General features: G+C 42.4%; 1 protein-coding gene across 2 annotated transcripts in view; it reads right to left on the reverse strand.

The window, feature by feature from the left end:
- ASB5 (ankyrin repeat and SOCS box containing 5) overlaps positions 1–12,186 on the reverse strand; it is a 33,968-nt gene that overhangs the window by 16,450 nt on the left and 5,332 nt on the right. The window contains exons 1-3 of one of the 2 annotated variants that reach the window (XM_018573227.1): positions 9,486–9,714; positions 2,654–2,733; positions 420–527 (exon numbers count right to left, since the gene is read on the reverse strand). In XM_018573227.1, coding sequence (XP_018428729.1) covers positions 420–527; positions 2,654–2,733; positions 9,486–9,597 — 300 coding nt within the window. In that variant the 5' untranslated portion in view covers positions 9,598–9,714. Of the gene's footprint in view, positions 1–419; positions 528–2,653; positions 2,734–9,485; positions 9,715–12,186 lie in introns of those variants that run through there. The other variant, XM_018573226.1, reaches the window with a different exon arrangement.

Genomic DNA, 12,186 nt, shown 5'->3' on the forward strand with positions numbered 1-12,186 from the left:
CAGAATGTCCACCATGAGATGACCCCTGGAACATGCGCCAAGAGCAACTAAATCCATAACCCCCATCCATCCCCCGGAATGTGCAACATGAGCACCCCCACGGCCTCAGGTAGCGAGATGTAGCAGTAAAACCTGACAGGAGTTCCAACCTTTCCCCATTCTTTCCAAAAACTAAAGAAAAGTTTTGGATATAAATACACTTTAATCTATTTGCCACTGCCATTTTTTCTACTGGTTACCTGTCATCATTTTAGCAGAACATTGATTTCAGTGTGTAGCACATGAGGTTACCGCCAACAAGCAGTTAAATCTCTCCGTAGCAAGATATTTAATTATCGGCATAGCCCTAGAGAGGGGAGACAAATCCGGATAAATGTAATTCAGTGCACTGGTTTGTATTGTTGTATGACACAACTTACATGTGCTCCAGCTTCTAGCAGTGTTCTTGCACATCCAACATGATCCCCCAGGCAGGCGTCATGTAGTGGGGTCACATGGTCAATAGTTAAAGTGTTGACATTGTAACCCTAAAAGTAAAAATTGTACATTGTAGTCAACTAGATAGCGGGAGCTATTGGAGCAGTGCAGAACAAGAGAGATAAAAGAGCCGAGGTTGCAGCTTGGCTTATAAATATATTTCGAAGTTTGATAGAGATTTCCAGGAAAACCACATTTGATCATGTTTTCACTTAATCGATTTACTGTATACAACTAGTACAAATACCCAAATCTGTTTTTTGTATTAGCTTCCTGTAGCACTACACCTCCACAGCAGCCCTGGTTGTTGAGAGAGAGAGAGAGAGAGAGAGAGAGCAGCAGTGTGATTCCACAGTCAGAGAGCTACTGCTTCTTTACCATCTACCAAGCATGCTGGGGAAAGAGAGGTAACTAAGGAAGAAGAATTTCAGGAGCCATTGTAAGTCACCCAACAGATCTGTCAATATCATCACAATTTGGGGGGGTTGAACTGTGCATATCAATTATGCTTGTAACTAATACAGTAAGATAGGGCATTTATGTGAGCCATATTATTGAGATCCAGAATTTTTTTTTTCTAAAGTTCTGCTTTCATGTAATTTAAACTTTTTATAAGGTGGATAACATTGGTTCTAGTCATGAAAGTTCATTTTTAGGGTTTCTAGAGGCAGAGGTAGCAGTTGAATTAACTCAGTTAAAGTTTAAAGTGACAATATACTCAGAAATTAACAGGGTTATTCACAGAAGGGTGAAGAGTTTGGAGAAGGCAGGAGAAGTGAACAATTTAGGACAGTGGTTCTCAACCTTTCTAGGACCGGGACCCCTTGGTAACATTTGCCAAGTTGTGGTGACCCCCAACCGTAAAATTTAGGGATGCACCAATACTAGTATCTGTGTGGGCTCTCAGGAGGCTATGCGGACTCTCTGGTGGCTCTGTGGTGCCCAGTGCGGGCTCTGTGGTGCCCAAGCACTCACCTCCCCTCACTCCTGCCTGCTCCCCTCTCTCTGATCCTCTCCGGTCGCTGCTGCTGCAGCGCTATCTAGGAGTATTGACACTGCTGCGCTAGGAGGAAGCTGGGGAGCCTCTTACCTAGAGCAGCACAAGGCAAGTGGGGAACCCCTCAACTGTGGGTTGCGACCTACAGGTTGAGAACCACTGATCTAGGACAACATCGCTGAACTGGAAAGTGAGCTGAATTGGAGAATTTTTCCAAATCAGATATTTTGTCCTAGATTGTTCACTTCTCCTGCTTTCTCCAAACTCTTCACCTTTTAGTGAATAACCCTGTAAATCTTAAAAATACATTCAGGTTCCTTAACTATTAACAATACTGTACCTTCATTAAAGTAACACTAAGCTCCGGAGTGAAATCTTTAAAATGCTTTCATGTACCTTTTACTATTAACAAAAATTTATCTTATTTGTGTATCACTCAGCTGTAGATCCTCAAATCCATCTCTGAATTGGTGCTGACACCCCCCTTCCTTCTGAAGGGTAACTACTTTTATTCCCTAAGGTTCCTGTGTGTGACTTATAAAGTAGTCACTGCTCCAGTCTCACTCCCGTGATGGACTACAATCTTAATACAAATTAGTAAACTAAATGGAAGATTGTAGTTCATCACGGGAGTGAGCTTAGAGCGGTGGCTACTTTACAACACACTGAGACCATGGGGAACAAAAGTAGCGACCCTCCAGAAGGAAGGACAGTGTCAGCACCAATTCAGAGATGGATTTGAGGATCTACAGCTGAGTGATACACAAATAAGATACATTTTTGTTAATAGTAAAAGGTACATGAAAGCATTTTAAAGATTTCACTCCGGAGCTTAGTGTTACTTTAATGAAGCGATGGGCCCTGATGGTATTCACCACAGAGTTCTAAGAGAACTTTGAGGTATAGTTGTTGGACCATTAAGTGATCATTTTTTATCAGTCTCTGCTAATGGGAGACAATCCCGATAACTGGCGGACAGCTAATATTGTACCTATCTACACAATGGTAGGAAGGAAGATCTTAGCAACTACAGGCCACTGAGTTTAGCATCTGTAGCAGATTTTAGTGCACTTTTAATGACCCGTGAACTGCAATAAAGTGCACTGGTGTGAAAGAGCATTTATTGAGTACTATTTTTTATAAGCATGTTAATAGAGGTATGATAAATGTAAAACCTACTTGAGAAAGCAATGTTTTCAGAGAAAGTAGACGTCCCTGGCTTGCTGCTTCATGCAGTGGGGACCGATCTGCCCAGGATCCTAAAAAATATAACACAACAGCAAAACAAGGTGAACAGCTTTCTCTCTTCCATTGTATATTTTTTTAAACGCACAATGAACCCTCATCTCTGTGGGATGTCATAGTAATGTCAAATACTGTATTTGGCGGAAAATGTTGCGAGTGTGAGCAAATAGTACAATATCACATACAAAAGTATATTTTAATTAAGCGTATTGTATGTAAACTCTAGATTAAAGCATGTAGCTTTTAAAGTAGTACTAAAGGCTATTTTTTTACCTTAATGTTATATCTGCATTTAGGTAAAAAAACGCCCTGCTACCTTTCTATGCCCCCACCCACAAACACTTACCTATAGTCCACTTTCACTGCTGAAGGCTCCCGGATGATCTCCGATGTGTCCCAGAAGTTGAGGGTTGGGCAGCGATAGGCTACCGTACCTGCCTGTCAAGATACTGAGAGAAAGGAGGGGGTGGGAACAGGGGTGTGGCTTGTCAAGTGCTGTGTGTGTGTCAATGGATGCACACACCACGGTTCAATTTCCAGCCGGGAACACACACGCACAGGTATCTCCTTTGTAACCTGCTAGGCAAAGGAGACAACTGTAGACAGGAGAGGAGGTAATTGGATGGATTGTTAAATACCTGGCTAGTGGTAGCATGTAATGGGCTCTGATAAGGGGGGCATGTCCCCATACACGCGTTAATCCATAATATCATTGCAAATTTGGCAGTCAGCGTATGTTAGCTGGTTATTTGTACATCAAGGTACATTGCGGTCACCATCAGACTTGGATGCGGTACCATGAGTGCCTAGCACCTACTTTGCTGTTTTGGTGCATGTTGCTGTCAACTTAATTTAAGTAGATTTGTATGCTTTTAATTAAAGTTTATTGCCATAACAATATTATACAAGGGAAAGGCACTTTCTTGTTTTTGCTTCAAAAAAATGTAGTATGGCGACTGGTCTGTGCATGATGGGCTGTTAGAACGAAAATTGAACGAGGGTGCGATGTCGGGACAAAAAAAGTTGTACAATAGTTGTAAGTTGTATGGGCAGCTTAACTGAACTGAAGTTTAAATACATTTCAGATGCAACAAAACAAAAGGTGTCAGAGCGCTCCAATCAACAGGAAGCAGGATTGTGGAGTTGTAGGTCTGACTCGGCAAGGGGGAGTGTCAGAACTCTGCAGATGGATCACTGCTTTTCTCCTCAGACTGTGGCTGCTTTCTAAAGAAATTGAACGGCGTGACTTTGCAGACCTTTTGTTTTAATGCACCTGGAATGTATTTTGCTGATTTCAACGGAATGTTCATTTGGGTTTAATGATGGCCAAACATATATTTGGCATACATTTTTTTCTTTATCTTGACATTCACATTTACAAATCCTCAGGTAATATTTACAGCAAAGTCACTTTACAACCTTTTATGTTGTACGAGAGCATCTAAAGCCTTGAAACTGGTGGGTCGCGGCCCGTGCACCTTCCACTTTCCTAGGTGAGAGGCTCCTCAGCCTCCCCCTTTTGCAGCACTGTCAGTTCTTGCACCAAGCAGCCATTCAAAATATGCTGCCCGGTGCTGAGTGTCTGCTTGAGGTGGGCTGGGGCTATGGCTGTGAGGGAGCTCCATCCATACGTACAACTACCTCGTGTGCCTGGACCGGAGTGATCTCACATTCTGGCTCCCGCCACCTCTACAAGGCACGCAAGGGAGCTGTACAAGCAATGCACATATGGATGGAGCTCCGTTAGAGCACAACAGCCCAAACTGGACCCCAGGCTGAGGTGAGTAAGGTATGGAGACTGGGTGGATATTTTGAATGGCATCCCAAATGCACCTCCCACCCACAGTTCGATCGCCCGCACAGGAACATGCGGTACCGCAATGCTGTGCGTTCAATTGCAGTGCGACTTGGGTCACAACTTAATGACCAAGGACAAATGTGGGTACTGAGGTTACATAAGTTGAGAACCACTGATCTAAAGAATATGAAGTAGAAAAAAAGAATTCATATGACAACAAATGTAAGAAAAGAGCACCTATACAACCTTATACGAATTAGTTGTAGATTGGTCATTGGCCCCACATAGGTTCAATTTTCAAATTGTTTTTGAACATGAAATGGTTTAACCCTTTCGCTGCCAGCGACATGTGCCTTGCAGTGCTGGGGTCTGTTTACCTGCGTAAAGCCGACTGTATGGAATCTGTTTACCTGTGTAAAGGTGACTGTATGGAACCTGGAGTCTGTAATGTGTGCCAATGGGTGTCTAAAGCTCTTCTCCCTCTTGTGAGTTGCTATGAAAAATAAAATCTTCAAAGAAACTTTAAATCCTCGGTCACACCAGATGCAGTGCGTTCCGACCCGATTCTGGCCAGAACACACTGCATCGCATTGCGGCTGGCTCACTATGTTGCAATGCGATCGGCCGCAAGGGAATGCTAGGCACATTATGCCTGCGGTCCGAACAAAATAGTGCTTGCTGTGCGGCCGATCGCATTGCCGCCGGAGGGCATGGCTATGGTGCCATTCACTTCAATGGACCGCCACGCCCTCTCCTGCCCCACAACATGGTGAGCTGGCCGCAATGCGATGCAGTGCGCTCTGGCCAGAGTCGGGCCGGAACTCACTGCATCTGGTGTGAACGAAGCCTAAAAGTGACTGACGCCCAACTTGCATTCACACCCCACAACCAGCCAAGGACTTACCCCTGAGGTGAAAAGCTAGCCTACCCTGCCTCAGACATCCCTCACAAGAGAGTCAGGGGGGGGGGGGGGTGCTACAAATATATGCTATGTTGGGGTAGGCTTTTAGTTACTGCTTTTAGAGATGGGATACATAAATATAAACATAATTATTGGTGGCATTATCTCTGTAGCAGGCAATCGATATATTTTTCTTTAAATCTGAAATTGGTGGTACGGTGGAACTCTATATTCAGCCAAGTGGTGCCACCATGGATTATTTGTTAATGGCAAGAGATAATGCTGTGCAAGTATGAAATAATTAGAACAACAAAAACAATTGCTGATTTGGCAAACCTGAATCAATATCCAAGACAACACCCGTAGCATTCCAAACGCCTTCATTTCTGTCATTATGGACATTAATAACTGATTTCTAAAGAAGTAGGCCACAGAAAAGGGTTCTTAAAAGGAGAACTATGAGATGAGTGATTTCCACTCACCTCATAGTTCTAGCAGACCTGTGACAATGAGACTGTCACAGGTCGGCTCAGTAGATCGGGAGGTGAGCGAAATGTCGGGATCCGCTCCGGCTGCGGCGTCTTAGTATACCGCAAGCTGTAGCGTGCGGTATACTGAGCTTAGGGTAACGGGAGGACGCTAGTTTGTGTCCTCCTGTTACCCTAAGGAGAACTATGGGGAAAAGCCCTAACCCCATAGTTCACCTTTAACCAGTTGCCGTCCACCCGTTGTAAAAAAACGGGTTGCCGTATCCAGACGGCATTTTTTTTTTCTGCGGGTGCGCACGGTCAGAAAAGACCCGTGCAATGCAAACACCCGTTACCGAGTGTTTCACATATAGAGTACAGCAAAGCCCCCAAACATTATATATTTTCTGAAAGCTAAGACCCTATATAATAAAATGGTGGCTCAATATTATGTTTGCACGATATTAGCACAACTTATCAAACCCCACAATTTAGTGAAAAATGCCCTAAAACACAATAAAATTACCATTTGTTTTTCAGTACTCCAAAAAGTCCAGAGATGACGCTTTAAAAGCCCCTACAGGTCATCAGTTTAGAGATACGCGTATATTTTGGCCCTAGAATTGTTGCCCTCCGGTGTGTGTGGTGATATCCAACATGTGTAGCTCGATTGTCATTTTCATACGTAGGCGCACCCATCTTTAAATAGTAAGCTGCCATAAACAACATGGCATGTTTTCCTTACAGAACAGCAGCACCGAGGCAAATGACAGGAATGTCTATGGCCCAAATACACAGCCATACACATGTACTGTATATTGTATAAACACATGCAAGTATTACAATTTTAAAAGACAGATACTGTCTACAGTGAGAGAATAAACCAGTGGCCTATTTAAGGATGTTTACAACCTTAAATACGTAATACATTCCCATCTGGAAACATGAATCAACTACAGAGCTAATTCAGACACATGCTCAAGCAAATAGCTTGAAGAAAAATTGATATCATTGTACAGCTCTATTACTATTGCTGCAATGTCTTTAGTTAGGCTTCTATGGTCATTTACATCACTAGCCTTACATAAGCTGATCTCTCAATTGCTATGCCTAAATGAAAATTAACAGCAATTCTTTATACTCACATACATTATCCCTCAAAAAAGGAAATTCAAAATAAATATCTATTTGGTAGAGAGCTAAAAAAACACAAAATCAAACCATAAGAAACCCAAAACACCAGAAGCAAAGGGAGCACTCATGAAAGCAATAATGACTTCGTGCCATTAGGGTTCTAGCTTGTGCTGAGCTATGAGCTATATTTAGCTTGACAACATGATCTAAGTCATCTGAGGTATATACATGTAATAGCAAGGGCAGCACAGTAAACAAACTAGACCAAGCACCAAACAAACAATAATACATTTATACTTTACCTAGATCACCATCTCCCCACGGCACCTCCAGGTATTCACCATGTACTAAGAAAGCACTCATGTCTGTACTATATTAGGCCTCTTTTAAATACGTGACTTTGCTTAGTATGGGAGCTCAAGAGCTGTAGAGCTGTAGAGCTGTCTCAAGAGCTGTAATTCAAACCTTCTACTAGTTAACCCTTATGTCAACTGTGCTCTATTTAAAGGAGAACTATGGGGTCAGTGTTTTTCCCCATAGTTCTCCTTAGGGTAACAAACTAGCGTCCTCCCGTTACCCTTAGGGGACACAAACTAGCATCCTCCCATTACCCTAAGCTCAGTATACCGCGAGTTACAGCTCGCGGACACGATATACTGAGCCTAGGGCGACGGGAGGACGCTAGTTTGTGTCCTCCCGTTACCCTAAGGAGGACTAGGGGGAAAAGACTTAACCCCATAGTTCTCCTTTAACGCCTTAATTCTTTGTGTAAAATAAGTGTTGGGGAACAGCTTTGCTTTACATTTATTGTTTGCTAGCATGTCATTACAAAAAGATGCAATTACCATTTCATAGAAATTCTAAAGAAGAATTATCTTATCACTCAGTCCCCGTTCACATTGAGCAGATTACCGCTCGAAAATCGCACATATTGCCACGCGATATCGCAAGATATCGCTCGTCCAATGATTTTCAATGGAGCTGTTCAATTCTACAGCTCATTGTCGCCTGCAGCTCATCGCGGTCGCTTGTCGACTGTGCAGAACCCTTTTTTGTGCGGATGTCGCGCGATTTTGCTTGTATTTTCATGCAGCCCAATACGAAAGGTTGTGCGATCGTCGCGTACAAAGTCGCGCTATATAGCGCTGCTACGATCGTGCGGAAATCCGCACGAGTTGCATGTCGCTCAGTGTTAATGGGGTGTCAAGGCTTTTTTGCAGTAACAGGAATTTCTGCTGTCTATGACCCTCCCCTGGGACCATCTACTGCATTACAGACCAGGCTACACCTCCATACACTATGCTGCCAAATGCTTGTTCTGTCATCACAGCTTTATTTATGTCTCATTGTCTGATAGTAATAACTGCTTCTCACTTCTTCTTCTGTTTTACTGACTGGTTACAGAAAAATATCAATGTCAGCCCTAAGACTCGCTCAGGTCCTATATTCACACTTCTAGGAAATTAGTTTCTTTCAAACTTCCTTGCCAATCCATATCCTTCCATTGGTGATGCCAAGCCTATACAATATTCCAGGGAAGCAGGATTAAGCACAGGGACTTTGTGACGCAACGTGTCCATGTTGAGGAGCCGGGTTATGTGCCATGTGGCATTTTCATATACAGTAAACACTCTGTTATCTGAAAATCAACTAACCAGAACCCTCAACTAACCAGAAAAAAAAAGAACCCCTGTGTACTGCTGATTGGCAGCATGTATTATCCTGGAAACGATTGTGTGCCTATTTGTCTTAATTTGCAGTTGATTACTGCATTTCAATATCAATATGAATTCAATACAGAGTTTATGTTATGATATGGTATAGTATAGGGAATGGCATTAGTTAGACCTATTTTTAATAGTACCTCTCAAGCAACCAGAAACTACATATATCAGGAATCTACCAATCCCTGTGGGTGCCGGGTAATGGGGAGTTTACTGTATACTTATTAGTTAAAGAAAGTACCTGGTATAGCTAAGATAGTGGCTGCTACTACTGGCTTCCTTCCAAGAATGCCAATTGCCTTGCTCTCTATTTCCTATAGTTTCCAAGTTACTGGCCCTGAAGATTCCTGAAAATACTGAACACAATGGATCAGCATGACAGCCAGACAACTAGCATTTTTAAAAAGAGAGGTTAGCACTTCCGTTAACTTGCAGTTTGTGATAGTAAAAAAAGTTTGTATTAATACATATATGGTGAGAAAGAGTCAATGGATACAATTTTTGCTTATGCTAGTTAATTATAATAAAACATTAAAAAGAAAATGGCAAATAATTTCCAGAAAGGACCAATGGCACCCATATGGTGCAGTGCAGCTTTTAGAATAATATTATTGATCTTAGTATTTTGTCTTTCATTTTTGAAAAGAGGACAGAAAGCCTGTAAAGTCTCTGTTCATCCTAAAAGATGAAATTGTTATTGACATCCTACAACAGGCCTGAAGGGCAATGCTGATTTACTGACCTTGGTTAGTGAGGATGCCCCAGTTGGCACTTCTCTTTGCTGGATACTTTTCTGTGCTATCTACAGTCTTTCTCCTCTTGCGGCCACACTGTAGTGCAGGCTCTACAGCCATCCTCTCCCTTGCATATGGCTCCCTCTTCGATGGCTTACAGGCCCTCCCAGGGCTGAATCTCCATGTGTTATTCCACCTAGAGAATGTTTGTGCTCTACGCAGAATGTCAGCAGCACACTGAAATCTTTTCAGTAATACCTAACAGGCTGGGGCTGGTGGGTACTCAAAGGGGGAAGGGATGGACTGCACTAGTGCTTGCTATTTTTAAAACAGGGAGTCGAAGAATCAGCTTAGCTGCAGCAGGATCCAGCAGTTTGGCAGTGAATAAGCAATGTGTATTTCTTTTTAAATAGAAAATGTGAGAAAAGGACAAACAATCCATCAAAGCTCACCTCCCTAGCTCTTACGCAGCATTTACAATATACAGTATAGGAATGATTTCTGCTTTCAGAGGCAGCACCGGCAGTGTGAATGCAGGCATAACACGTCCTCTGTCTTGCAGAATAAAAGTTGCATCAGAGCCGCTCATTTAAAATGCAGGAGCTGTTTGGAGTCTCTTTCCATGCTGGACGTCGGCCAGAAAATGTTTTCCTATTTGTGCGCAGGCTTCGCTTCATCTTTTCGCGAAAGATGAAGCGTCTGTTTAATGGCCATGATGAATTCTTGGCTGGAAATTCATGCAGTACATAATACAGATCACAACAATCTGGAATCAAAGGGCGGTCAAAAATTGCAAACCGAATGCTTTCACATCAGTTGAAGAACAGACATGTCCTGATGTCATTGACTTTCATGCTTGAAACAGATTAAAACCACTGTCCCCCCGCCCCACACACACACACAATAAAGAATGTATTATAGGTGCCTTGGTGACCCACCGAGAGGTACAGGTATTTCACTGGGGGGTCCAAGGGGGAACAGCATGCATAAAAGGAGCAAAAGAGGCATACGGGAGTTTGAGAAGAGTCTAAATTGTATGTTTGCTAATTTGTATACTGCATGAGAAATCCATGATTTTGCAGAATTAGATAAACCAAATGATGACGACAGTTTATCTTTAAAGCAGAAGTAAAAATGACTAGCTCTAAAAGAATAAAAAATAAAATAAAAAAACAGGTTTAGTTGCAATATTCATCTTCAATCCAGAAATGTCCCTGCAGTACCTTTTCTTCTGCCGCTAGTTATCCTCTGTCTGATGGCCAGCATTATTTAAACCACTTCCTCTGAGCCCAAGTCTTCCTCGATCCACCCCAGCTGCACAGTGAAAGTAGAAGCAGCATAGTGATGAAGTCCTCTCTTTGTCACTCAACTTTCTCTTCTCTTGTACTGCTTCTTCCTCTCACACTCCAGCTCTGTAGAGGGACTCCAAGAGGCTGATAGCAGTTCACATTTAGGTACTTACACTGCTTGCGTTTAAAAAATGCATTTAATGATGTATTAATGACACAAACATTCATAAAAGACACACACTCTTGTTTCTGTGTTCCCACTCTGCATAAAAATAATTCAGCAACCTTCACACAATTTTCATTCACTGCTTGTTTGTGAAAGATTAAATTTAACCCTGTTGCTGCCAGAGCAGCCATTTTTGGCAGGGTTTTTTGCACACTCCTTGTGTGCCGTATTAAGATGAGGGACTTTAAAAATTATTTTTTATTTTTTTTACATTTATATAATTTAATCTTATTTTTGTAAAACTTTTTAACTACTTAATTGCTACCAGATAGGGGGGCTTACGAGCCCCCTATGTGATAGCGTACTTGTGGTGACAGGTACTCTTTAATGTTTAAGGTGATACTAATAGACCTCAGTGTTACCTTTCCACTACAAAGAAGCTATTGGCGCACAGATTGCGCTCCAATAGCTCTTCGCCTGGCTTCTACAGCCAGGGAATGACAGCTATGGCACCAGAAGTGATGCAATCAGCGTCGCTTCTGGTCCTATTTAGCAGGGAGAACAGTGAACTTTAAAAAAAACAAAACAGAATGATATATTTCTTGAAAGCAGAAACCCTGTAGAATAAAATGGCAAAAGTTGCAAATGTTTATGTTGCATGATATTAACACAACTGTTTATCAAACCTAACATTTTAATTTAAAAAAATACACTTAATTTCATTTTAGTGCACAAAAACACATTATACCGTGTTTCCCCGAAAGTAAGACCTATCCCGAAAATAAGACCTAGCGCTATCTTCGGGGATTTCTGTAGTATAAGACCTACCCCGAAAATAAGACCTAGTTCGGTGGTAGGTCTTATATTACAGACATCCCTGAAGATAGCGCTAGATCTTACCTTCGGGGTAGCTGCACATGTAATTAAATGTGAAGACCGGCCGCAGCTCCCTCCCGCCCCCTCGCCTGCGTACCTACCCGCACGCCCACCTGTCTGTTGCTCTCTGGATGGCATCAGAGCGGAGAGGCAGCACGCATGCCCGCCCACCTGTTTGTGGCTCCATGAAAGGGAGAGCGGACAGTTGCACCCAGTCTTTTTTCATGAAATTTTTTTTTAAATAAGACACTGTCTTATTTTCGGGGAAACACGGTATTACCTACATTTATTTTTTAATAGACCCATATTAATCAGTGAGCAGATGTTCGCTGGTGTTCATCCCTGCTTCCATCTGACACCCGTGATATGCTGGTCCCG

Source organism: Nanorana parkeri, unplaced genomic scaffold, assembly GCF_000935625.1.
Source record: "Nanorana parkeri isolate BGI_ZX_2015 unplaced genomic scaffold, ASM93562v1 scaffold2282, whole genome shotgun sequence".
NCBI lineage: Eukaryota > Metazoa > Chordata > Amphibia > Anura > Dicroglossidae > Nanorana > Nanorana parkeri.